The following is a 26,658-nucleotide window of genomic DNA, read 5'->3' as shown; positions in this document are numbered from 1 at the left end:
GGACAGACATGGGTGATGGCAGGTGGCGATCCTTTGTGTGTCCAGCTCAGGTCTGTCGATCTCCCTGGATTGCAGCAATGCAATGGGAAACAGCACAGCTGGGCACAGGTGATCCCAGCGCACAGGATACAGAGGAGCCTGCTGGTGAGTGCCCTCCCAGCTAAGCACTCTGCCCTCCAAGTGCCTGGGGGCTCCATGGTGCCAGCGCAGCACAGGAGCCCAGTAGGACTTTGCCTACATGTGCTGAAGTCTGTCTGGTGTCTCCAGACCTCCTCCTCCTATGGCTGCTGCAACCATACATCTGCTTCCCTGCCATGGGGCTCTGGATCAGGAGAATGCCCTGGGTGGGTCCTGCCGCCTGGGGGGACCTCTGGGTGTGGAGGGGCTGGGGAAGGGGCAGAGCAGCCCGGGTCAGTCCCTGGCGTGCGCCCAATGCCGCGCCGGGGGCTGCAGAAGCCGGAGGAGGGCGGCGGGGCGGGGGGCCGGAGCGGAGCCAATGGGGAGCTGGGGTAGGTGGAGAGGGGGTTAAAACCCACCCCAGCGCCGTCGGGCGAGCGAGTGCCCGGGAGGCGGAGCGGAGAGGAGGGCTGCCCTCGAGGGCAGCCCCGCTGAGCGCGGCGCGGCCCCGCGGGTGAATGCCCGCCGCTGCCGGGGCTCGCCCGGGGCTGGCCGGCCGGGCTGTGCCCTGGCAGGGGAGCGGTGGGGCACCGGGGGCTCGACGGCTCCGCACGGGGTAGGGCCATGCACAAGCCCATGGAGAAGTCCCAAAACTTCCGCATCGAAGCGCTCCTGGCTGAAGAGCCGGCGCGGAGCGCCTCCCCGCCGGGGCTGAGCCCCGGGAGCCCCGCGTCGAGCCCCGGCCCCGCCGGGCGCTCCGACACCCCCTCACCGCGGGCACCCCCGGCCGCCGCGCCCCTCGCCCCGGCCGGCTTCGTCCCCAAGCCCGGCTTGCTTCATCTCTCTGGCCCCGGGCTCGGCGCCCTGCCGGCCCTCTACCCTCCCGCCGTGTACCCGCTCCCCACCCTGGGGGGCCAGCACCCCGCCTTCGCCTACACCGGCATCCCGCACCTGCCGCCGCCCGGCGCAGAGCACCTGAAGGCGGCCGTGGCCGGCTCCTTCCCGCTGGAGCACTGGATCCGAGCCGGGATGCTGGTGCCGAGGCTCTCCGACTTCAATGGTGAGTGACCCGGGGACTGACCCTCCCGTCAGGCGGAACGCGGCTCCGGGCCCTTCCAGCTCCCGCGGGCGTCCGCCGCCACATCAGGGTGCAGGTCCCTTCGGCAACCCGGGACTGAGGTTTCCCGACCCACCCCTTCGAGACCCTCCGGCGGTCCGGGTCGGGATGATGCCCGATGCGTGGCTCGCCCTGTACCCAGACCCGCTTCCTAGCCCGGCAGGCCTGGGGTGGGGAGGTGAGGTGTCCCACTGCCGGGGAAAACATGACTCGCCCTCCGGAGACCTCCGAGGGCTGTGAGGCCCTGGGGAATAGATCCGAAGGGCAAAGTCTCGCCTGACGCCGGCCCGGCGTTCCGGCACAGCCCCGAGAAGCACTGCCCGCGCCGCCGCCGGCAGAGCCGAGCCGCGCCTACGGGCTCCTCGGGCTCCTGCGGGGCGGGGAGGAAACGAAAAGAAAGAAACGGCGGCAAAAACCTGCACTGGGAAACGAATAAATGCCTCTCGGTGCGGCTGGGAACGAACTGGCCCCGGTCCTGCTGGATGCGCGGCCGGATCGAGCCCCGTGCAGGGCCGGGCCGGCGCTCCGGGTCCTGCTCGCCTCCTGGGGATGAGGGGCCGGTGAGGCCATCGCTGGCGGCAGCTGCGGGACCCGACAGCGTGCTCGGCTCCAGCCCTGCCCCAGTCCCTCCTGGTGGGCTCCGCCAGCTCCGGCTCCCGCACTGCCGTGATGGGTCCTGCAGGGCACGGACGGAACGAGAGCTGACTTCAGGCGCTTGGCCCGCTGGGGTCTGGCACCCCTGGCAGTGCCACCCGGACCCTGCCCTGTGCTGGTCAGTGGAAAGATGAGCATTAAACCGAGAGTGACTGGTTAATAAAGCCCCGTCAGAGTATCCAGATTTGTTAGCGTAAAAAAAAAATTCCTAAAAATCTGGAAGCCCATTTGCAAAATAATAATAATTTTAAAAGGCTGGATCAATAACAGTACAAAAATTTACAGATAATTACTTGAAAAATCACATATATTATTCCTACCTCAAGCTATTCCTGGTCAGGTTAATGGGAAACAGGCTATTTTTTCCCCCATGCTGTCTCCATTTACTTGGCTTTCCCTAGACTTTAGGAAAGGTCTATCTGTAAATCTAGAGGTGGTGAATAAGCCTCCAGTGCTATGGGTTATGTGCAGTCTTTAAACATGTCACTAAGACAAGAAAAAATAAATCTTGATTAGTTAGAAGTCTTAATTATTTATTACATCTTCCTGCTCCTCTGCAGAGGCCATGTTATCTTTGAAGGGTCTGGGTCTGTTGGTGTATGTCAGCATCCTGGTAGCTTCATACAGGGTTGTTTCACCAGAGTGGGAATGCTCCACTGCATCTGGTCCTGTAGCCCTGAGTGCAGCTTCTGGCTGGGATAACGTAGAGATATTTGTACATCAGCCCCATTCCTCACAAAAGCAGGATATGATCTTCAGTTGATTGTATCCAAAACCTCACCAAAAGGAAGCAAATCCCAAATTATTAGCATGAGAACTGCTTGTGAAGGGAACTCTGCAAAATGTGCTGGACCAGAATGTCAAAGGGTCTTGTGGCAAACACTGAGCAGGGCTCCTGTGGAAGTTCAGAGGGAAGAAAAGCAGTTTCTGACCCAGTTATTACTTATCTGGGTTCTGGAGATCCCAAAGCTGAGTAGACATGTGGAGGTAAAATAAGGGCACAGCAAAAGCTGCCATAACTGTAAATTTTTAAACCAGGATGACCACTGCCTCAGTCCATGTCCTTACTAAAAGGTGTTTGTTCCCAGTTCCAGGGGAGCCCTTTGGGGATCCCAGTGGGGATTCTTTCTCTCCAGAGTGTCTTAAATACTTCAGCAATTCTTCTGCTGTGCAGAAGAGAACCTTACCCATCTTCACATCCTTATTTCTGTCCATTGGCAACCTTAGGGTTCTCTATTGTGTCTTCAGCCCTTGCTCTTGTGGGCTCACTGAAACTCTGAAATCAGGGTCATTTGCAGCAAGTCTTCTCCTTGTGCTTACCAGGACTGCTCCAGCTGCATGCTGTGGCTGTGTCCGGGCTCAGGTTGCCCCGGTGTGCTGGCCATGCTGTAGGGACGGGGACAGGAAAGGGCACCTGCCTAGGATGTGCTGCCTCCACAGCCCTTCCTCATCTCTCTAAGGAGGATGGTGGGTTGGGCAGGAGCCTTCCAGTGCTGGCACAGGGCTCTTGGGCTGCCTGTAGTTTGTGGGAGTCCCTGTCCCACCACCCAGCCTAGACAGACAGATGGACGGACCTGCCTGGCTGAAGTTTCCAGAGTGACCGAGTACCAGTGTCAAGGCTGCTGATGCCAACCATGTTAAACTCTCCCAGGAGCAGTGGACAGATGGCTGTAAGAGATGAATCTGAAAGCCTTCTAGGACATACTGTGGATCATTCCAGGGAGCAATCACCCTTGGGATTTATTTAAAGGGAATTCCAGGACTAAATTCTGGAATAAATTCCTTCTTTGGGTGCATGTGTAGCAATGTTTTGCAGGTGGGGTCTAGTTTGATCTCCTGGGGACAGTAAAGGAGGGGGAAGCAGCAAGACAGCCCATGAACTGTAAGCTCTGTGGGTATTCATTGCACACATTCTCCCTGCTATCACCTGTGTGTGGGGAGGAAGGATGCCAGGGAGGCAGTCTGAGGCAGTTGGTGCCCTCAGGGACCTGGCCTGGGCTGTGCTGCTGGGCTCACCGAGAGCAGTGCCCTGCAGTGAGGCAGGGTCAGTGCCTCCCTCAGCAGCTGCCTGTGCAGAGCTGCATGCGGTACATGGCTGCCTCTGCTGCAATGCAGACTGAGAGGGCTGTGGAAGGCCTGGGTGTAGGAGCAGGCGTGCCCTTGCTGCAGCAAGCAGGGATGCTGCCTGCCCAGGTTCTGCTGTCCCCAGCCTGGATCCCTATCCTGGGGCTTTGAGCACCTCCTGAACCACCCAGGGGTGGCATTTGGCACTGGAGTGGCCGGCGTATTAGTTTTTCTGGGAGCTGTGATTTATTTGCCTTGTTTGTCAGTGTGGAAATGTGGTGCAGTAGTGGGAACCAGTGCAGAGACCCACTGCAGCTGAGAGCTGTAGAGTGGGGAGCAGTGACATACAGCTATAGACTCTCAGGGAGAGAAGAGGATCCCCTCCGAGGGAGCCGGTGCTTAGATGACTTTCCTTGCCCATCATTTCCTTGCATCACCCACTCACTAAGTTGAAGGCCTGGAGCCCAGATCAGATCCTGCCCATGATGGCAGAGAGCTTGCTGATGGGCTGTGCTGGGGCAGGAGAACAGGCAGGACAAGTCTTATCAAACTTATTCAAAAAGCAATGCCTTCCAAGGCTCACCAGGTGTACAGTTGTCTGGTGTCAGCTGGAAATATGGGCTGGGAAACAGCTGGCAAGCAGCAATTGAAGTTTAATGGTGGAGCAAGTAAGGGGCTTGCAGAGGTAGCAAGTGCCCTTACACATGCTGCCCCACTGATGATGGCCAGGGCTGCTGGCAGATCAGAAAAAGCCTCAGATGATGACCCTGATGCTGAGACTACTTCCTTCCCTTCCAGCTCTGATATACAGAGAAACACTTAAAGCAGTCAGGGTGTTAATTTCCTCTCCTTTATCTGGCAGACCACAAAGTTAAGTGAACTATAGTTAAACAAACCAAATTAAAAACAAGTGAGTTAATATCAACCTAGGATTACCCTTGTTATCAAGTAGGCGGAACTGTATCAAATAAACCAACAATTCTTTATAAGCTTTATCTAATTATCCAGGAGGCAGCTGCCTTGCAGAGCTCCTGGCCTCAGACTCAGAGGGCATGCCTGGCCCCAGACCAAGCAATTTATTTACTGATACTCTAGCCAGATGCCAGGCACCCATCAGGGGGTCCAAGCCCTGCCAGGCTGAAGGGATGTTGAGACAAGCTCTGATCCTGGATGGAGTGCTGGAGGAGATGGCTGAGCAGAAAACAAATCCTTTGGCAAGCAAAGGTGTGACACTGAGGGAGTCACTGATCTTCTGGTAGGAGCTGGATAAGATGGAGAGTCTTCCCAAAGGGTGATACTTTCTGAGATGCTGATTGTGATTGGGATGGGTTCATAGCTCAGTGGACTGCAGAAGGTAAGCCCTGAGAGGCATGCTTGCTGTGCACCCCTTGAGAGGCTTCTTTTTCCACGTGGCAGCCTGCCACAGGACAGGGAGGGATGGGACTCAGCAGAGCATGCTGGCAGTCTCAGCTTCTACCTTCTTCCTTTTTTATTTTCCCAGATCCTTTCCCGCCATACTCTCTCCACACAAAAGACCCTTTAGGAAAGGTAACAGCCGAGCTGATGCCAGAGATGCTGATCATTCATGTCCATGAAAACCTGCTGCCGTGGGTGGCTGAAGGTCAGCTGTATTGGCTTGGGCTTACTCCACCTGGTGTGGAGGTCAAATCTTGAACAAATCACCATGGGGAGCAGTGGTGATGGATAATTATACCTGCTGAAGGGTGTGTTGTCAGAAGAGGTCACAGATTAGGTGGCCAGCCACACTCTATAGGCTGTATGGTGGTGGCTCAAACTGTATGACAACATCACAGAGGGGTTTGAGGATTGTTTTTTAGTGGGTTTTTTTTCTTTTTTTGGTTGGGTTTGGGGTTTTTTTTGTTTTGTTTTAGTTGTGGGGTTTTTTTCTTTTTGTTTGTTTTTTTGTTTTTGTTTTTGTCAGCATTGGGGCAGGAGGCAGGGTGAGTTTCCAAGGAAGTCAGGCTCTACATATTGTAATGGGCTCTGTAATATTTGTAATGGGCACACTGCACTGAAACTGAATTGGCCTCTGAGAAGGAGAAATCAGGGCTGGCAGCAGGACCATGCTCCAGAAATCAGTCCCCAGGATTGGTAGTTATTTGGGATATATCCTGTTTGGATTTATTTGACTTTTGGACAAACTTTCTGTTCTTCTTTTCCCTGCTAGACCAAGCAGTCCTCAGCAGCTCGCCTGGGGAAAAGTGAGTCTCCTGAGGGTGTTGTCAAAGTAGGCTGCCTTCCAGGCTTCTCTGAAGCTGGACAGACCAAACTTGCATTGCTTTTAGGATTAAGATTCGTCTGTGAGGCACTTCCTTGCCTCTACTCTTCCTGCATCTGGTTTTAGTCTGGTCACATATGAGGAGGCTAGAGGAGGCACAGAGGAGCCTTTCAGGTTATCTGAAGGACTTCTGTGCTCCCTGCAACCAGGACACGATGATTGAGGAGCTGAGCCCTGGGCTCTCTGCTTTGGAGTGGGGAATTCAGACTGGGAATATGATATCTCTTCACTCCTGGACCTCCCAGCTCCAGAAAGCACGGAACTCCTGGATTACTGGATGCTGAGAGGGCACAACCTCTTCCCTTATCTTTCCCCAAAACATTCTCTCCACACCATGCTCACAAAGACGAACTGCTCAGAGGGGCCCTTCTCTGACCTGGTACAGCCAAAATGCACAGTGCAGCCTCGTTGCAGGGAGGGATTCTGGTGGCTCCCTCCAGCCACCCTCCTGTCTCTGTCAGCAAAGGAGGCTCACTGGGACCCAGAGTCCTTGGGCTGCTGGACACTGCCCAGGGCTGCTTTGTGTTGTGCCCCACCAACACAATGAATTTCCCCTCCAGTTCTCTCTGATGCATCTCTGGCTTTTCCCTCCCCAAGAAGCTGCAAAGGATGTTAGCTTGGGCTGCCCCATCCCTGCAGATGCCAGTTCCCATAACACCTCCTTTTCTTAGCCAGAGGAAGCCTTTACAGACCTGTTTGGTCCCATGTCTCCATGGAGGATTTGTACAGCCCGAGCATCCACAGCCAGTCAGAGGGGAGATGGCTGCCGAATTCTGCAGAGCCGAGACATCTTTCATCTGTATTTGTCCTGGAAATCTTTTGAACCCTTCATTCGGTTTTAGCCTTGAATATGTTTCATATGCAACATAATGCATCATGTCAGAATCATTGGCACAGTGCATCTCTGTTCAGTCAGTCCTTTGTTAACTGTCCAGTGGCTACAAGGTGGGTCCCAGAGACTGTCTCTCCTGGCACTGAGGGGCTACAGGCAGAAGAAGGGGTTGTGTCTATCCTGCTCCCATGAGGTGTTTGCACAGTCCTAGCCCAGCCTGCGTTCTATCTGTTTGACCCAGCATCCAGGTACTTGGGATCAAACCTGTGTTGTGATCAGTTAATAGTTCTTTAATAAATTCCTGCCTCATGCGTCATCGCTGTGTTTGTGAAGGGCTCGGTGGACACCTCAGGAGATGGGCAGGTTGGATCAAAGCTGGAATCTGGGGGAGATAACATGAATGGTGCCCCATGCCCAGCAAAGTGGGTGAGTTGGAGTGGGCCTTGCCAAGCACGGCACACTTTTGGGGCCAGGATGCTCCAGGATCTCGTTGCCCAAGATGTGTCAGCAGGGATGTGCCACGGCCCTTTTGCATTAGTGCCCACCACCACCACCTCCTCCCCATTCTCCCCCACACCCCTCCCTGCTGCTCCAGCACTTTATTCCCAGCTGCAAACCCCTGGGTTTGATTGCTGCTGGTGCTGGGAGAAGCAGTAAAAGCTGAACCCCAGGGGGACAATAAAGCCAGTGGAGAGGAGATAAGCAAGGATCAAACAGAGTGCGGCAGCCACCCCATGCTGGACTCTCAAAGGTCCCTTTGTTCTGCTGCCTCCTGATTCAGTGCCGCTCTGCCTTCAAGGGCTGCAGGCGAGATAGCGGAGCTCCTGGACAGCCCAGCACAGCCCCTGGCCGTTGAGCTGCCACCTGTGCGGCCCAGCAATAAAAAAAGAGAATTAATTTCAGTCACAGCACTGATCCCAGTTGTACACCGAGGCCTGATAACATATCTCACTGGTTCCTATCAGGCAATAAAACCATTATTGGGGTGGGAGATGATGGAGACATTCACCTTCCTCCTCATCCTGAGTTTGCTGAAGGGTTGTCCCCCTACCAGTCTGCTGTCCCCTGACCTCCACCCACTGTCTGCTCTACAGCTGCCCCACAGTCTGGTTTGATGGGGAAGTGCCGTCGGCCCCGCACAGCATTCACCAGCCAGCAGCTCCTGGAGCTGGAGAACCAGTTCAAGCTCAACAAGTATCTGTCCAGACCCAAGCGTTTTGAGGTGGCCACGTCGCTGATGCTCACTGAGACACAGGTACCTTGGCCCTGGGGGGATGGAGCATAGCACCATGGAGCTGCCATGGGGGCAAGTCAAGTTCCTGGGCAATGCTAATGCCATCAGCCCCACACCCCGCTGCTCCCATCAGTTCCCCTTCCAGGGCACCTCCTGCAGAGATCCGCCTGGTGGGCTCCAGGTTCTTCTCTTGTGAAGGGCACCACAGAAATACTGCTCCTCTTTTCAGCTGGCAGCCCCAGCTTGGGTTTCAGAGCCTTCCCATCCTTCAGCATGCTGTGGGAGGGGGTCTTTCTGAGGGACTAATATGAAAATGTCCCTGTGCATATCCTTGGCTGGAGGCTGGAGGGGAGAAAGGCAGCAGCCCCCATTATTCCTCTCCCTGTGACAACCTCAGCCTCTTTGTACATACTTGTAGCACCATGGGATGCTCCACAATGAAAAGGTTTTGGGGGGACCCTCCATGCAGGGACGGTGAGGGGGTGAGTGGGGACAGGATGCAGCAGGGTACATCCTCTCCCCTGGGGCTTTCCCTTGGCAGGTGAAGATCTGGTTCCAGAACCGCCGCATGAAGTGGAAGCGGAGTCGCAAGGCCAAGGAGCAGGGGGCTCAGTTGGAAGCTGAGAAGCAACGAGGGCTCAGCAAAACCTGTGAGAAGCTGCTGCCCAGCGAGCCCCAGGGACAAGCTGCCGAAAGCCCCGAGTTCATGGGGCACAGCCCTGACTCGGGCTTCCTGCACTGCAGCACCGCCGAGCTGAGCTATGGCCCGGACTCCTCTTGCTCGGGGGGCGAGGAAGAGGAGGAGGACGAGATGGGTGCCACAGAGAGGAAGATTGGCTCTGTGTTGTGAAAGGCAAATGGAGCCAGCTGGGGAGAGTGGCCAGGCTGTGTTGGGGTGTTCTCTTTGCTGGCAGACACAGACTGTGCCTGGAAGGAGCAGGAGGCTGCAGGGCACCTGCTACCCTTTAACTTATGTATGTTTGGATCCTATTTAACTTGTAATTATTCCTCTGTGTGTATCTGGAGGATTCCCCAGATCCCTCCCCTATAAAGCTGTTATCTGAAAGCCTGTGCTTTTCCTTAGGGGATGGGAAAATCCCCTGTCCTGCTACTGTGCTGTCCTACCAAGTCTCTGGGGAAAAGGATGGGGAGAGCAAACTTGGGACAGCTGACAGCCTGCTGGTGCAGCTGGGAGAGGGAGACCCCAGACCCTTCTTTGACTGCACTGCCACTTCCCTACAGATCTGACAGTGCCTGGAACAGCACATCCCAGTGTGGTGCCAGCTTGTCCTTCCCCTTGGTGGCATGAAGAGCTGGGAAGGATGGCCGGGTTGCATGTCAGCCTGCCTTGCCTCCTCCTGCACCAGTACATCCCTGGTATGGTCTGTGCTTTGTAGGGCAAAACTGTCCTGAGAAGCAAAGCTGATGCTGTTTTCCATGCTGCAGTTAGCCTGCTTTCATTGGTGTGGCAATGTCTCAAATAAGCAGGGGGGAAGGGAGGCAGGAAAGTGCTCAGGCTGTAAAGCTCAATGCTGTGGTGAGTTCCCCTTTTCCCATGGTGATGCTTAACCTCTCTAAGTTCTTCTCTGGGCTTGTTTCATTATGCTCTTGGGAACTCGCTCACTCTGACAGGGCTGAAATCAGCCCTTGGTAGCAGGATGGTGACTGACACCCTCTACCACTTCCCTATCAACACTAGGGTTGAGCACTGACTCCCCTTAAGTAAGCAGGCTGCCCATGTCCTCTCAGGATGCTGGAGGGTTCTGGAAGGCTCTATAGATCTCCCATGCTTCCTGTGCACTTACTGGGTCTCCCCTTGGGGTGCTGAGATGGCCGTGAAGACAGAGGGGCAGCCCGGCTTCACTCCAGTGCATGAGGGGCTGCAGGGGTGGAGCAGGCTGGGCTGGGGTGGGTGACCAATTCCCAGACAGACCATGATGTCCCTCCTGTCCTCTCCTCTGCCTGTCTCTGCCTGAGAGTGGCAGGGAGGACTGCCTGGCCCGGGACTTGTGGTGGGGGTGGGAATTGCTGAAGCACAACAGCCCCTGTGGAATCCTGGTCATCCCTGGCAGTCAGTGCTGGAAGGGACAGGTAAGCGTTGGTGCGGGGCTGTCACACATCCCAAGGCTGGGGAAAGCCTGTCAGTGTCTGGGGGCAGCACCTGGGCAGGGGGACAGAGGCGACGGTTTTGGGACAGAGAGGTGGGCAGGGGAAGCAGGTGACAGGAGAGAGGAGCATGGAGACGGACAGATGGGTGGATGATGGTCTGTGTTGGGGGACAGTGACCCACAGTGGCTGCTGGCAGCTCAGCAGTTCCCCCCTGGGTACATGGCATCCTCACTGCCCAGGTTCCCTCTCCCCAGGTAGTCCATCTCAAGACATGAGGGTGTCTAGACCCCTGGAATTGCCCCGTGGGGACCTCTGGTTCTGGGGAGGCTGCAGCCCTTGCTCCAAGGGGGTAGGTATGAGCTAGGGTAGCAGCAGGTACCAGGAGCCTGCTGTGGTTGGTGTAACGTGCGGCAAGAGAGAAATAAATGTGGTGTAGCGGGGGAAAATACAAGGAAAGGAGGAGGGATGGGGAAGCATGAAAGGATGGTACCTAATTCCCTGCCACTGCCATGTGGGAACAACAGAGGAGGAGAGACCCGTTGCTCCAGGAGGGTTGTGTCAGCTCCCAGCAAAAACACAGGACTGGGCACAGAAATGCTGGCACCTGCCAGCCCATGGCTGCAGCAGCAGCAGGGCCAAAGACATCTATCACCTGAAATGCAGCATGGCTCAGCAGGAGACCACAGGGACTAGCACACACTGGAGCAGGGCTGAAATGGGGGGACAGGAATGGTAGAGGCAGAGAGGAAAAGGCAAGAAGGAAAGCAACAAAAGTGCCAGGAAGGAGGAGGGGAGCTGAAGGCATGTCACAGGCTTAAAACATTCACCTTGATGGGCCGTGACAGGTTTAATTTGCAGAGTACAATCATTAAAGTGATGGATGGGAGGCGTTCATCTCGCGCCTGCTGCACTCAGGCCCACCGTGGCTGCAGGAGGGTTTGTTTTGTTGCTGTTATTTATGAGGTTGTTTCTGGAGGAGCCAGGCACTTGTCCAGAGCTAGGGGGACAGAGGAGGGGACGAAACTGATGCTGAAAGAATTAGAGTGCTGATTTACAGCTGGGCTGTTTAGCTGCATGACTCATTCGTAAACATCGACAAATGCCATTAAAGCTGCATCCCCTTCCTGCCTCTGCTTGGGCACCCTCCCTGTGCGGTTTGGTACGGCCACTCTCCACCACAGAGCTGCCTGCACACCCTGGAAGAACTATCTGTCCCTCCCCACCAGAAAAATGAAGGTCCTTTCTCCTTGAGGGTCATCCAGGGCACTGGGAAGATGTAGGACTGTCCCATGGTGGTGGTGGTCTAATGAGAATGATAACTGATGGGCTTATGCAGCCAGAGCTTCCCATCCTCTCTGCCCTTGCTGGTCTTGGCCCCGTAACTACTTTTGACAAGGATAACAACTTGTTACTTGTGTCACCAGCGCTCCAAGGAGCTTAGGGTGACCTGGCCCCATTAAGGTGTCACTCCATCCCTATGAGAGCACTCTCTAGCCTGCTGCAGCCTTGCCATCCTGCAATCCCCACACTATCCTCACTCATCCATCCGAGGCACCCACGGACTTCACGGCCCCTGTTTGCTGGCTCAGCTTTATGCTGCCGTCCCCTCCACACTCATCCTCAACACCCCTCGCCCCACACTCTCTCCTACACCCCTGCATCCCTCCCTCTTCCTCCTGCCCACCGCCATCTCCTTGCCCCTGAACGTCCCATCTGCCCTTGATTTCTATCTCCTCCCTGCACCCCTGAGAACTCCTCACCACCTCCTTCAGCCCTCCGCGCTCTCCCTGCCCCGCTCCCGCTCCATCTCCCATCCCTGCCCCGCTCCATCTCCCATCCCTGCCCCGCTCCATCTCCCATCCCTGCCCCGCTCCCGCTCCATCTCCCATCCCTGCCCCGCTCCATCTCCCATCCCTGCCCCGCTCCCGCTCCATCTCCCATCCCTGCCCCGCTCCCGCTCCATCTCCCATCCCTGCCCCGCTCCCGCTCCATCTCCCATCCCTGCCCCGCTCCATCTCCCATCCCTGCCGCGCTCCCGCTCCATCTCCCATCCCTGCCCCGCTCCATCTCCCATCCCTGCCGCGCTCCCGCTCCATCTCCCATCCCTGCCCCGCTCCCTGCGCGTCCCTCCGCCGCCCTCTGGCGGCCGCCGCTGCCCGCGCGAATTGACCCGAGGCGGCCGCCGTCGTCCCTGAGGGAGCCGCTGCAGGCGCGTCCGGTTTCCACGGCAACGCGGCCCGGCCCGCGGTACCGGCACCGGCACCGGCACCGAGGTGTGCCGGGCTCCCGCTGCTTTAGGGGGCCGGGCTGGGATCGAGGGAGTCGGCCAGGCCCGAGGGCGATGGTGACTCGGGGCCCGGGTTCTGCTGCGCTCCGGGGGCAAGCAGGGTCATGCTGGAGCGCGCCGTGCCCCAGGGAGCGGGGCAGGCGCTCGCTCAGGGAACAGGGTCCTGCCACACTCACCGTGCGGGGCTCGAGGGGGCCAGGCCGGGCTGCAGAGCACAGCCTGGCCGTACTGTGCCCCGCGGGCCGATAGCGGGCAGGGCTGGGCCAAGGAGAGCGCTTCCACGGGGGCCGGGCTGAGTCGTGACCCGCAGGTCATGGGGACAGCCGTGCTCTGGAGCTGGGGACACAGCGGGGCTGCGAGCTGGGGACACAGCGGGGCTGCGAGCTGGGGACACAGCGGGACTGCCACCTGGGGACACAGCGGGGCTGCCACCTGGGGACACAGCCGGACTGCTCCCTGCGGGGAGGGCTCCGCTGCCAGCAGCCTGAGCAGCGCCGTCGGGTCGCTGGAGTGCCCGGCCCTTGGCAGCAAAGGCTTTGTGGGTGCGGGGGCAGCATGTGTGAGGACTTTCCCCTGTTGTTTCTCAGATGCTTGCTCAGGTGCCTGACGAGCCCGAAAACTCTGACTCTTCTCGGAAGAGTATCTATGACAGTAAGGTGAGTGGAGGAGAAAAGAGTGCTGCTGACTTGGGTGGATTGTCTGGCAGGCAGGGAGAGGAGAGAAACAAAAAGTCGTCCTCCGTCACACGTTTTAGTAGCTGCTGTTTGGCCAGGAGGTGTCCTCTCTGGATCCCGGAGCAGGGCTTTTGGAGACTCCTGGAGTTTTACCGCGGGGTGGCTCCTCTCATCCGTGTCTAGAGTCAGAAACCCTTAGCGCAGAGAAAGGGCTGTTTGTTTGAGTGATTTCTCCTCCCTTCCTCCCGAACTGCTACTTCCCTAAGGTGTCTGCAAGAGAGGCAAAGAAGAAGAAAGTTGTATTCTGGGGCATTGAGGTGCCTGAAACACTCAGTTGGCATGGCTGGGAACTTGGAAAAGAGATGATCAAACACCTGACCTTGAAAAATGTTCATGGGAAAGTCCAGAAGCTGCGTTACAGGTGCGTGGGAAGTTTGTTTGTCCCTGGTACTCCTTATTCTCTCTCTGCATCTTCACTCCTCCTGCTGTATCAGTCACATCAGCACCTTTTCTCAGATTCACCTTCCCTCTCTCCCCTGGAGTGCTGTGCTGGAGACAATGTGTGCACCCTTATGTTGCAGGACAGAAACCTGCTAATTCAGAAACAGAGGCCTTGTGTCTGGCAGAAGTCTGTTAAATTAAACGCCTTGTTTTAAATTCTGTTTTGCTGATACTTCTGTCTGTGAGGCATTTCCAGTCTAGTGGGATTTTAATTGTGGATGTATGCCAGCCAGTCACTAGTGTGACCTAAAACCACTGCTCCCGGAGTCCCTCTGATTGTTGAGCCATTCCAGCAGTCCCTGTGATCCTCCCTGCTCTGAAACTCAAATGTGTCTGCCCTAAGTGTTTTGGTCACCCTGCATGTCCTGAAAACATAAAATACTGTTCAAGGAAGGGGTAGGTACTTCAAGCTGGGAATAGGTTTTCAGGACAGCTGGGTTCTGCCTCTCTCTACTGTTTTGCTGCCAAAGTACCTTTGGGGTCCAGTGCGTAAAGCGCTTCTATATTGTGGGGTCAGGAAGTGTTGGTTATTTATTCTTTTCTGTTAACTTAAGCTGCCCACCCTCAGATAAAATCTCTTGTTTTGATTTTGTTGCCCAGGGCTCCTTCCACGCCGTTCTTCTTCACTGTTTTCCCGCAGCCGATCACTCTGAACCCTGGCATGTCTGTAACTCTGCCCATCGTTTTCCGGCCCAGTAAAGAGGTAAAGCAGCGACATCACAACTGCTCTCAGTGCTCAGGCTGCATTCCCAGGGAGAGCAGTGGGCCTCTGCCTCTTGTGTCCTTTCTGATTTGTTTTCACTTGAATGCATGAGTCCTTGGGGAAATTCTAGCATAGAAGGAGTGGGCAGAATGGCCTTCCTGATCTCTCCACATCTTCGTTACCTGAGAGAGCCCTCATCCCTGACTTCTCTGCAAAGTTTGCCAGTAGTTATGAGAGGAATCCTCACAAAAAGTGTTATTCCCAGTTTTTCACATACTACTTCTGCCTTTCAACTCAGTAAGATAAAATGCTTAAACTGTCCACACCTGGTTTGATTCCAAGGAAACACATCTGGGTGGCTTTAGTGCAGAACCTTGGGTTGAGGGGCTCACTTTCTGCCTTCCTATAGGAGAGTCCAAAGCCTCTACATTCAAGGGCTACCAGTTTTCTAAGGGAATATGTCAGGGGCCTCCTTTCTTTTGGATGGAGGGTATTTCTGTAAGCTTTTATTTTAAACAGCAATGATTCTTTTTATCCAGACCCTCTTCTTATTTTTCAAGTTGTTTGTAGTGTCTGTCTTGGCTCTGAGTGTTGATCTCTGGCTCTTGTCGATAGCTGTATGTCTTTGATGTGTACCTCTGTCCTAGCCATAGAGCATGGTCATTGGACAGATTCCCAGTACCCTGCTCTCTTAGTATCATGATTTTCTGATGACTGTTCAGTGTTCCCTTTATGAAATAAGCTGCTGGCCTTGTTCCATTTTCAGTGAATAGTTTGTCTGCAGCACAGACAAATTGTTAAAGCAGGAGTCTGCCTTTCTTGGAGAGAGCAAGGACTGTGTGTGCTGCAGTGTCCAAGGTTTCTCCTTACCTGTATGAGTGTTACTAGGAGAGCTGACAAATGGGAAGCATAGAAAACACATATCTTTCAATTCTTTCTGTCTTGGCTTGTTAGCAGATGTCCTGAGGCTATTTGTACACAGTGCTGTCAATGCTGCATCTTTAATTTGTGTGTTATCTGCTTGGATCTCTAGCTGACAAAGCATTTAGTCAAAGATTGATACTTCTGTGCTCATGGAGCTCAAATAAAAGTGGTACATGCTTCAGTTCAGCTGAACTGGGATCTTGAAAACACTGAAAGGAATCCATCTGCATTGAAACAAACCAGGTGAAACTAATGTGGCCTTCAGCTGCTCTCCCTGACGTGTTTGTGAGTTCCCTGACAGAGGAGTATGCCCGAGTACCTTCCACACTGCCTGCCTTTTCTGAGTGATTCATATGCTCTCTGTCCTGCACAGAAGCCTCCACTGGTGCCTCTGTTGCCAACATTTCTTTCCCCAACACTTGCAGTAGTGAAGGTGACAGGTATTCGTGGGTGGAGCTGCAGCCCCTGCAAGGTGGAATCCATCTAACAGCTGTCTCCCTTTGTTTTTCTGTGCAGATGGATTATGAAGACACCATCTTCTTTATGAAGGCTGAGGGTGAGTTCTCTGTTACCCTGCATGCTATGCTTCCACGCTTCTGTCTGTCCGTCCCGGCCGCTGTCCAGTTGCCTGTCTGTGCTGTCCACAGCGCTACAGAGGCGACGTTTGCTGTGCGCAACGTTGGGTGAGTGCAGCTAAGCAGACACTCTTTGTGTTTTGTCTGGTATTTTGCCACTTTCTTGGACTGTCCAGTGAATGCAGCTCATTCCAGTGGTTATTAGTTCTGTTGGCTGCCTTAACAGCAGGCAAAACTCTGCCTTCCCTAAGGTCTTGGCAGAAAAGGCAGCAGAATGGTAGTACAGGTCACTGTGGGCACATCTTGGCATTTCACGTCTGTTTGTGCCAGCATATGTTGAGAACCATTCACACACAGGAACTAGGTGGGGACCAGCACAGTGTCCCACTGAAGACACCCCACGTTCACTGGAGAGGCCTGGGCTTCTGTTTAACCAAAGGCAACCTGCCCAGCATGAACAAGGAGAGATGAGCTACCAGCTGGAAACATTTTAGTAATTTAGGAGCAAGGGTGCTCCCAGTTACCAAGGTTTGTCCTATTTTAATGAGGAAGGACAGTACTGTAGAAAGGAATGCAATGAAACTCCCAGGCAAGGAGGAGGTGTACTTCTAACCAAGTGATTCCAACCATTTCAAGTGTTTCGGCCTCCAGTTGGAGAAATAATTTGCTACAAGTGATAGGCCCAGGATGTTGGAGGGTCAGGATGGTAAGCAGCACATAGCTTAGAGCAATAAAATAGAAAAAGCTGATGGCATATAATGTTCTTTGCAGAAATCAAACAAACAAAGGGGGTTCTGGAAAATTGATTAAGGTATTAGGAAAATGGCTCAATCCTCCTTTCTCACTTGAGTATATAACAGAGGAACAAATAGTCATTTAAATTAAGTAGCTGCAAATTTAGATACAGGAAAAGCAAATATTTAATTGTGGAACTGATTTGCTTGCTATCACCTTATAGTCATTAATAAAGTTCTTAGCTGTAATAACTAAAATTCATTAAAGTGGGAAGAGAGCATTTGCAGAGACTATAGACAAATTTTTTCACAGCATCACATATTTGTCCAGCTATGTTTGGGATTCTTCCATTCAGCACTGGTTGCTTCACATCCCAGCTGAATATCCTAATAGGAAAGGCCCACCCTATGCATGATTGCACAGGCAGCAAATGATCCATTGATCTGCTTAAAATGTATCTCCATTTCCTAGTGATCTCGTTAGCATCTTTGCCTGGGAGACATCAAGTCCTTTCTCCGTGGATCCTATGTTTGGCACACTGAACCCAGGTGCTGAGTGCATGGTCAAGGTGGTCTTCAAGCCCAAGGTGGCTGGGGTGCATTATGCAGCAGCAACATGCTGGTTTGGAGGTGAAGTGAAACAAATGAGGACAATCAAGCTAAAAGCCCTGGGTGAGTCTGTCTTGCGTTTAACACTCAAAGAAATATGTATTACCCCTAACTCCAGAATAGCATTCCACAGGGTACATGGAGGGTCTGTACTCTGAGGCTCTGCCACACTTGGCTCAACCCAGTGATGAGCAACTGAAGCTCACAGTTTGAAAGTGCCCTGTGGAATTCTCTAATGTACTTTTGCCAGTTTGGAAGTGTTATCTGAAGAGACAGAGGGTCCAATATGCCCTGTGGCATGCTTTTGCCAAACCAGCATTTCCAAGGCCTGTTTAAGTTGACAGAGGGGAAGAAATGACAGGAATTCACTGGAAAAAGCCTCCACAAACTTCTGGCTTTGTCTGCACTCAGTGTCTCCTGTCATTTCTGCTAGACAGAGAAGCAGAGGGAAATTTCTAAAGCTTTCTGGATGCAAGCTAAAATAAACTATGATTTCATTAGCAAGTCCATGCCTGAAGTCACTTGTATAGCCACTGACAATCAAAAAATGTGATTATGAAGGGCTAGAAGGGAGTTTATTTGGTTCAAATCAGAGCCAGCTTTGAAGGCAGATCTAACTTCAGACTCATCTGAGGTTCTTCAGACTTTGTCCAGTTGAGTGTTGAATATTCAAGAGTAAAAGTTCCACCTGTCTTTCCTAATATAGTATACTATTCTCTTTAACAGCCAAATACCCCTACCTGTGTGTGAGCATGACAGGAAAGAAGTCTGAAGGTGTACAGCCTGGAAAGTTTCAGGATGCCCTGTGTTTTGGATCAGTACCAGTGGGGAAAACTGTGGAGAAGTGTGTGGAAATTGTCAACATGTCTCTGGTATGGGGAGAGGGAGATTGACTTCTTGTGAGAAGCCAGCAAGCTGACACATTTCTCTGGGATATGTGGTTTTGTGTATCTCCCTAAATGCTGTGAAAGTAACCTAAGTGTGAATATGAATGAAGCAGAGGTAATGAGCCTTCCCCTACCAACCATGCCATTCACTCTTGCCTTCCAGCTACAGTGCTAGCAACTTAGCCATTTGCAGTGTGGTATTGCAGTTTACCCCTGCTTCCCTGCTGTGCTTGGTCCACATCACCATGTCCTTTGCATCCTGCAGCTCTCCTGCCCACCCTGGACCAGTCCATACATCCTGTGTGGCAATTGTGTCATTCTCAAATTGGGGGGTGTGTGTGTGTGCGTGTGTGTCCCAGGCAACTGATGGATCTTTCAGTGCCCTCTGTGGAATGCAGCTCAGTGAATTGCTCAAAAAGTCAAATGGATTTGAGCACCTTGTTACCTGTGCCAGCTCAGCCCATCCCAGCCTCTTAAGTGATGGGTGTACTCAGAGACTCCTGACATGGATGACAGCAGTGCTGACTCCTGCACAGGCCCTTGGGAGTGGAAAAGACACACTAATTTTTGTACTATTATTATTCACATTGCAGTGGTGCTCAGCATTGCCGGGCAAGGATCAGGACAGTTTTTTAAAGGTCATGAGTAAAGTATCAGAGCACCAGCTTTGGGGTTTTTTGGGAAAAGAAGACCCATAAACAAGGTGGAACTGTGGATAGAGGGAAATCATTTACCTGCCTGCATGTTCCCCTGGTCACAGCAGTCATTTATGCTATTTTGGCCCCTAAGGACACCTTGAGCCATCTTTCCACCTACCAGGAGGAGCACTCCAGCCCCAGAGATCACAGAGAGTTTTGCTGCAGCCTGCTAATTTCTGAACATGTTGAGGGAGCTTGTTGCCACCCATTCTCCATCAGAACAAGATGGCAGAGGTTTGCTGCACAGTGATTCTGTGGTGGCCTTGGTGTTCTTGGTGGTGTTCAGCGCTGCAGAAAACTACAGTTCTTATCTGATTTGTATCCTTCATTCAGAGTCATCCTGGCTCGTATTGGCTCCTTGGTTAACCTGTTTCTTTTCTACTTGCAGGTTGATGCACCATTTAGAATAGAACAAGCAGAAGGTCCTCTGCTTCGTGATTATGGTTTCTCCTGTGATGTGTCCCATGATGTTGTTCCTGCCAAAGGGAAGCTGGTCTTGCGCATACGGTTTCAGCCCCACGTAGTAGGAGAGCACAGTACTGACTATTTCACTATCACATCTGCTGCATACCACTTGAAGACTGTTCTGAAAGTGGTTGGTTCATGTAAAGGTATGAAAGCCTTTCCTGTTTCTCCCTGTCAGCTTCTTACCACTGGAGGGAAAAGGTTAGTGCTTGGGGAAGGACTAGGAGCTATCATAGCCTGCAGTTACAGACTAAACTCCTGCTGGGATCTGGCTGTCCCTGGTGTACCCTTTGGGATTTATACTTGCTTGACTGTTTTAAGTGAATGTCCAGCCGTTTGCTAGGACTAGTGGGTTTGCTGAAGAGTTGAATCTGTTTGGGAATATCAGTTAAGTGCAGCAGTGTCTTGTGACATGTTGGAATAAACAGCTGTGACAGGTCCAGGATCTTACATGTTGTGCTAGGTCCTTCTGTGTCCCTGCACCAGCATTCTGTGAACTTTGGCTGGATCAATCTTGGAGAAAGTTTGATGCGGACACTGAAGATCAGCAACACGTCAGATGTCCCGGCCTATTATCAATTTGATATTGATTGCAAAGGGAGCGTCTTCTCCTTGGATCGCCCCTGTGGAGTCTTGGAGGGTGCAACAACACTGACACTGAAGGTGATCTTTCGACCTGCTCACCCTATCAATTATCACCGCAGAGTCGTGTGCCTTGTCCACCACCAGGTATGGGAGGCAAAGGGTGGTTTCATTGCTGTGACACTTTAGAGGCATCTTCCAGTGTAATACAACAGGACTGGCCTGTCTCACTTAGTCCCTGCAAAGCTCTTCCCACTGCATTTTCATTGATTGCTATCATAGAATCGTTAAGATTGGAAAAGACTTCTAAGATCATTGAGTCCAGCGATTAACCCAGCACTGCCAAGTCCACCACTAACCATGTCCCCAAGTGCCACATCTGCATGTCTTTTAAATAATTCCAGGGATGATGATTCAACTACATCCCTGGGCAGTATGGGGTGGCAATCATTTTGGTGAACAAATTTTTTCCCATTATCCAATCTAACCACTGCCCAAACACAGCTTGAGGTAATTTCCTCTTGTCCTATCACTTCTTACCTGGGAGAATGGGAGAAGAGACCAGCCTCCACATAGCTACACTCTCAGGTAATTGTAGAGAGCAATAAAATTCCCTGTGAGCCGCTTTTTTTTTTTTTTTTTTTTTTTTTCCCCAGACTAAACACCCCTAACTCCCTCTACCATTCCTCCATTCCTCGTAAGACTTGTGCTCAAGACCCCTCATCAGCTTCTTTGCCCTTCTCTGGACACACTCCAGCTCCTCAATGTTTTTCTTGTACTGAGGGGCACAAAACTGAACATAATTGTCAAGACACAGTCTCATAATTGCTGAGTACAGGGGGACAATCACTGCCCTGGTTCTGCTTGCCACATAATTTTTGATACAAGCCAGGATGCCCTTGACCTTCTTGGGCTACCCAGGCACAAGCTAGCTCATGTTCAGCTGCTGTCAGCCGTCACCCACAGGTGCTTTTCTGATGAGCAGCTTTCCAACCACTCTGCCCCAAGCTTGTAATGGTGCCTGGGGTTATTGTGACCCAAGTGCAGGACCTGGACTCTTGTTAAGCAGAATCCCCATGGTGCAGGTTCCTATCAGCAATAGGATGTGGACAGTCAGTAATACCTGTGGATAGGGTGAGGTGCATCCTCTGTGGCTCTTGTCCATTTAGGTCTCTCTCCTAACTTTAACTGCATAGCTGTGCACTGAGTGCCTTCAATTTTCACTCCAGTTTCAAGAAAGTCCTTGTTTCGCATCGAGACATAAAGTAAATGGCAGCCTAAAACTGCAGATGCTAAGCCTTTCCCAGCATGGTTTTGGAAGTGAGATACTGGTATGGTGAAACTCTCAAAGCAATCACAGGACAGTTTATTTCTTATTATCCTGAACTGTGTTTTCCCAGGAACCCCTCTATGTGGACTTTTTTGGTACTTGCCATTCAGACACAGCTAAGCCAACCACCCTTCAGAAAAGACACCTCTCCTGGTACAGAACCAACATGGTGAGGGGACTGACCTTCTACCCCCCTGATATCCTGAGTGAAATGCTGAAAAATGGGAAGTTGCAGATGGATGAAAAGGGAGCCCTCATGCTGCCCCCTGAGGTATGAGCTGCCCTCCCTGTAATCTAAGACACTTTCAGCTCTTCTCTATATATGCTGGGTATCTGTTGTACAGAAGACAGATCTAAAAGGGCTTGCAAATGCCAGACTGATATCTTTTAGTATTTATGCTGTTGATGTTCCCAGTACACACCAACACTATCTTGGTCAGCTGGCTTTTCCTTATCTCAGCCCCAAAGCTTCTTTCTGGCTTTAACTCAATCACGGAGTCATTTTTGCCTTCTTCTTTAGTTTCAGATTGAGGCTTACAAACAGAAGCCTCCTTGAAGCTAGACTTTGAGCTGTTCTAGGAACTCTTGCTGAAGTGCATCTTGCATGCCCTCTTGCTCATGGAGGCAGTCAGCACCTGGTGTCTCCCACAGGCACACTTTGCCTACTCACACTGAGCTATTTCCATCCTGTAGATTTCTGAGGACCAGCCACCCAAAGAATACTTGGAACCCAATCCCATGGCTGAATATTTCTACAATGCTGTAAGCAGTGACCTGGCCTTGTTTCCTGCTCATGTTAGTGTCAGCCCCAGGGAGTATGATTTTGGATGCTGCATGCCACCACACAAGGCAGACTCTCTTTCTCTCTGTGTGACCAACCACACCAAAGGAAGTATCATTGTTGCCTGGACTCCAAGCCATAGCAGCGCCTTCCAAGTGCACCCCGAAATCGGTGACATCCCACCGTTGAAGTCTTCAACCTTCTATGTCTTTTGCAGGCCCACTCAGGTCAACAGTCTTTATGCAACAGAGCTGGAAGGTTTTGCTGTTTATAAGGTTAGTAGGAATTACTAAGACCAGAGATGACCTAGCAAGCAACTTTTTGCAGAATAAACTATTTTAGGGGAGTTAAAATTCAGTTTAAACTCTTAATTTTGAATTTGAAAAACTAGCACCTCTATTAACTCTTTTGGCCACTGCTTTGATACTCTGTTGGGTTGAAGTCTCTTTCACCTGTGTCCTGGCAGACAAATGACAGAACAAGTCACAGCTCACACTCGTGCACAGGTACACTTGCTCTTACCCCTAGGAAACATGAAGCATGGTACACCTCACTGAAGGAGGAATTACTATGAATTATTCCATTATTAGTGTAGGTGTGAGCCTGCACAAGAATGGTTATTGTGGCCTGGGTGATGGGCAAGAACTTGGTCTTTGTGTCTGGCCCTCCACAAGAAAAGCTGCTGAGGGCACTGTCTCTCCCAAGTGACATGGGATTCACATTACACGAGTCTGCAGTTACAGGAGATTTAGCACCCAGAAATGTCCTGGTAAGTGAAACTTAGCATTTCCCAGTCTCTCTCTCTTTGTTTCTCATCTGGCACTGGTCAGTCTTTCTTCCCTGAAAATGTCAATTCCTTAGCCCCAGGGATGTCATTGAACAAGCAGCTGCTTGAGGTAGTATGTGCACTCGGTCTCTTCCGACTCAGATTAATCTGTGATTCTGTGAAGGCACCTTGCCACACTCCCTTCCTGCACACACTGTGTTGTCCCTCGTGTGTCTGCAGGTGATGAGACACTACACCAACATTGAGAATGATGCCACCATCTGTCCATCGTGGTGCCTGACTGTGAGGCTGAGAGCACACACATATGAAGCAAAACGGGAGCACATCATTCCACAGTACGTCCTGGATGTCCCCAAAGTGGGTAACTGATTGACCTTTGGATCTTTGCAGAACACTCTGTTTGTCTCTGAATTCTTTACTTTGTCTCCCATTGCATTGAGATGTGTCTTTGGTGGTTTCTGAGGTGTGGAGGCTCCTGCAGTGGTATAAAAGCAGTATGCTGTTTCTCCTGTATTAGCTTCCCAGCTTCCACCATGTCAGCTGTACTGACCATCTCATTAGCTCTGAGAGAAAAGCTGTTGGGATCACCTTCCTTTCTGTTTAGGTAGACATAGTAGGTAAAAAAGGTGTTCAGTCCCCTCCCAGGAGCCTCAAAAACTGCATGCACTTGGGCAAACAGAATCCCCACTTATGAAAGAGAAGTGGTTGTAAGATAGAGGGGAAGGTTCTCTTTCTCTTCCTGCTGTTTCTCTAGCACAGTAAATTATTTTTCCTTTGAGGTAAAGTGAAATCTGATCCTAAGACGTAAGAATAGTCTTGAGAACCTCTTATGAAATCTCCTCAGCTAATCTAGGCCATGCAGCCTTTATTTGATGTTCATGAAGTGGAGCAAATTCTAGCCTGCTAGAATTCTTCATCCAGGATGTCACTATCCACGCAGAAACTGCAGGCACCAGTGAGCAACTCACTTACTGGATGGACATAAAGCATGGCATGATGGAAAATAGGTTCACCAGTCCCATGAGCCCATGAGGGCTACTGTGGGGAGGGTGGTTCCATTTCTTTCCTTGAAAAGAAGCAGTTATAAAGTTCTCCATAGACTCAGGATAGTGCTTATTGGAACCTGGAATTGAATATAATGAAAACTTCTTCTTTAAGCTGATTTTTAAACCCAGTGAAAGCAACCATTTTTGCTTGTCTCCACCAGATTTTTCCTCCTGTGGCTTGTGACACTGATACCTACTGCAGCATGCTGTTGTCCAACCCGAGCACCTCTTTGATAACCTTCAGTGTAAACCAAACTGCCTGTCCTTCTGTTTTGGTCAAGCCCAGCTTAGGACATGTCATTCCAGGAGGCCACCAGATTTTCTTTCTCTCCACTCACCCAGTTAACACAGTCTTGCAGCAGCATGTCCTGCCTTTGGAGCTGAACTCTTATCCTGCATACACCAAGGTAAGAAGAGGGAAGTGGAAGATAGTGAGCAAAGTTTTGTTCCCTCGTAGTCTTCCCTTTTCACAGTGACTTGCACTGTGTTGCTTATTACATCTCCTAATGGTTAGTTTAGATTTTTCTCTTTGGAAATAGGAATGAAAGAATATTTTCAACATTTAATATGGAGTCAACATTGCAGAAGGAAGGCCTTTATGGTGCCAAACATCCTTTACCCCTTGTTCCTTGCATTTCCATCTCTTGAAATACACTGTATTATGCTAAGGGCCCAACTTGAGAGCACAGCCTAAAGCCTTTCCCCTCCTAGTTAAGATCCAGTTTGTCCTTGCTTCCCTTTTGGAAGAAACAACATCTTTGCAGGGTTCCTCCAGAGGCAGCTGAGACTTATAGCTAATATCTGTTACTTTTTCTCTTAATTCCACAGGAGATTGTTCTCCAGAGTTGCGGGCAGTCTCTTCTTTTGCTCTTAGAAGGTGATGGAATTCTCTACTTCAAACCTCTCCATGTAGGGACCTCCTCTACACGAATGTACACTATTAAAAACTGCACAAGTCTACCCATGGTTTTCACATGGAAGATCCGTCGGTCAGACAGTAAGATCCTGTCTGTCAGCCCCACTGCAGGGATCCTCCAGCCCTATGAAACCATGGTAAGTTCAAGTTCTACCACAGTTGTAGTTTGCTCTCTACAACACAACCTCAGCCTGGCTTTGAATATCTGGATGTTCATTCCCAGTGTGAATCTTTGACACAGATGGAGTTGGTGTGTCTGTAGAGAACTAGGTTAGCTATAATGGAGGAAGGGGCTGTGCATTAAATGCAATTGTTGAGGTGTTTGGCTTTATCTCTGTAATGGAGCTTCTGTGAGTACTCTTCCCTCTTGTGATTGTAGGCTCAGGCATGGACTTTTACTCCTGACAAGAAAACCAAGTATGTGCTGCAAGCTATGGTGTTTGTGAGGTGGAAAAGCCCAGACCCTGTGTCTCCCAAAGATGTCCATTATGTCTTACGGATCATTGGAGAAGGGGCACTGGGCACCATCAGGGTAAGGAACAGGGGCCCACTGAGTACTAGTAGGGGGCACCAGGGTGGGATGGGGGTCTTGGATTTTCCCTTTTTGCACAATCTGTACTGGAGGCAGCCAATAAGGATTCACAGCAAAATTCCCAGACACTGTTTTCAGTGTAAATGATTGTACTCATTCTAGTGGCCTAATGGCAACATGTTGTAGATGTCCTGCCAGTTCAAATACAACCTTAACAAATCCTCTGGGATTTCTCTGTTCCAGACTGAACCAAGCAAGTAATTTGGCTCCTTGGGAATCATGGTTCTCTCCTCTCATTCTGTTTGTTCTCCTTCTCCATTTGTTTTGCTGTTAGTCTGATTTCTAAATGTAGTGGACATTTTAAAGTGGTATAGCCAGTACACCTCCATGTGGCTTTCCTCCTGTTACCTGCAGGTCTCTGCAGCCACTTTCATTTTTAGTCATGTTTCTTAATGAACCAGAGGTAAATAAAATAAAACTTTGTAAGTCATTGCCCAATGTCAATCATGTTGATTGATGGGTGATAATGTCTTCAAGGTACGTAGTCATTATAAATTGTATGTGAGTGCAAAACTAGCCAAAAGAGAGGGGCACTCTTTAAGCAGTTACAAAAGGGCCAGCAAATATCTCTCAGCCTGGACCCAAGTGCAGCTGACCAGCTAATGTTCTCACAGCCCTGAATATGCTACATCCTACCCAGCAAACAGCCTAAAAAACAGTAGGAGAAAGCATTTGGAGGAGGGATTGAGTCCTTGCAGATGTGTTCCACATTTTATTGTGCTCCAACTGCCTGAAAGGAGTTTGTACCAAAGTGGGTATTGATCTCTTCTCCTGAGTAATAAGCAGTAAGGCAAGAGTAAATGACTTAAAATTGCACCAGGGGAGGTTTAGATTGGATGCTTGGAAAAATTTCTTCAGGAAAGGGGTTGTCACTCATTGGAATGGGCTGCCCAATGAAGTGGTTGAGTCATTATTCCTGGAAGTATTTAAAAGACATGTAGATGTGGTACTCAGGGGCATGGTTTAGTGGTAGCATTGGCAGTGTGAGGTCAATGATTGGACTCAATGATCTTAGAGATCTTGTCTAACCTTAAAAATTCTATCTCCCAGGGCATACCAGGTCCTACACAAAGCAGGGAGTCCTTTGCACTGCACTGCACGTGCCAAGGGATCAGCATGTGGTGAGATTGAGTGGTGACTA

The 26,658-nt window shown here is 51.3% G+C and overlaps 2 protein-coding genes across 7 annotated transcripts in view; both read left to right on the top strand.

The window, feature by feature from the left end:
* The first annotated feature begins 555 nt into the window (after positions 1 to 555).
* Positions 556 to 9,383, top strand: LOC100230362 (uncharacterized). The gene is made up of 3 exons (XM_030278448.4): positions 556 to 1,177; positions 8,178 to 8,338; positions 8,859 to 9,383. The coding sequence occupies exons 1-3, from the start codon at positions 742 to 744 to the stop codon at positions 9,165 to 9,167; spliced, it is 906 nt and encodes a 301-aa protein (XP_030134308.1). The 5' UTR covers positions 556 to 741; the 3' UTR covers positions 9,168 to 9,383.
* Positions 9,384 to 12,577: 3,194 nt separating this feature from the next.
* CFAP65 (cilia and flagella associated protein 65) overlaps positions 12,578 to 26,658 on the top strand; it is a 32,225-nt gene continuing 18,144 nt past the window's right edge. For all 6 annotated transcript variants that reach the window (XM_041717455.2, XM_072932096.1, XM_072932095.1 and 3 more), the window contains exons 1-15: positions 12,578 to 12,699; positions 13,301 to 13,369; positions 13,654 to 13,808; positions 14,489 to 14,591; positions 16,032 to 16,198; positions 17,297 to 17,496; positions 18,160 to 18,305; positions 19,407 to 19,629; positions 19,947 to 20,212; positions 21,466 to 21,666; positions 22,089 to 22,451; positions 23,183 to 23,320; positions 24,171 to 24,416; positions 24,838 to 25,062; positions 25,305 to 25,457. In XM_041717455.2, the coding sequence (XP_041573389.2) occupies positions 13,301 to 13,369; positions 13,654 to 13,808; positions 14,489 to 14,591; positions 16,032 to 16,198; positions 17,297 to 17,496; positions 18,160 to 18,305; positions 19,407 to 19,629; positions 19,947 to 20,212; positions 21,466 to 21,666; positions 22,089 to 22,451; positions 23,183 to 23,320; positions 24,171 to 24,416; positions 24,838 to 25,062; positions 25,305 to 25,457 (2,655 nt within the window). In that variant the 5' untranslated portion in view covers positions 12,578 to 12,699. The remainder of the gene's footprint in view (positions 12,700 to 13,300; positions 13,370 to 13,653; positions 13,809 to 14,488; positions 14,592 to 16,031; positions 16,199 to 17,296; positions 17,497 to 18,159; positions 18,306 to 19,406; positions 19,630 to 19,946; positions 20,213 to 21,465; positions 21,667 to 22,088; positions 22,452 to 23,182; positions 23,321 to 24,170; positions 24,417 to 24,837; positions 25,063 to 25,304; positions 25,458 to 26,658) is intronic.

The sequence above is a fragment of the Taeniopygia guttata genome, chromosome 7 (assembly GCF_048771995.1).
Source record: "Taeniopygia guttata chromosome 7, bTaeGut7.mat, whole genome shotgun sequence".
Lineage (NCBI taxonomy): Eukaryota > Metazoa > Chordata > Aves > Passeriformes > Estrildidae > Taeniopygia > Taeniopygia guttata.
The sequence above is the reverse complement of the archived record's forward strand: the minus strand, read 5'-3'. Positions and strand labels throughout refer to the sequence as shown.

What these genes read in the sequence shown, in the direction of transcription:
- LOC100230362 (XM_030278448.4), top strand. Translation starts at nt 742, where the DNA reads ATGCACAAGCCCATGGAGAAGTCCCAAAACTTCCGCATCGAAGCGCTC. An exon ending in GAGGCTCTCCGACTTCAATG is followed by an intron (nt 1,178 to 8,177) that starts GTGAGTGACCCG and finishes TCTGCTCTACAG; the next exon opens with CTGCCCCACAGTCTGGTTTG. An exon ending in TGATGCTCACTGAGACACAG is followed by an intron (nt 8,339 to 8,858) that starts GTACCTTGGCCC and finishes TTCCCTTGGCAG; the next exon opens with GTGAAGATCTGGTTCCAGAA.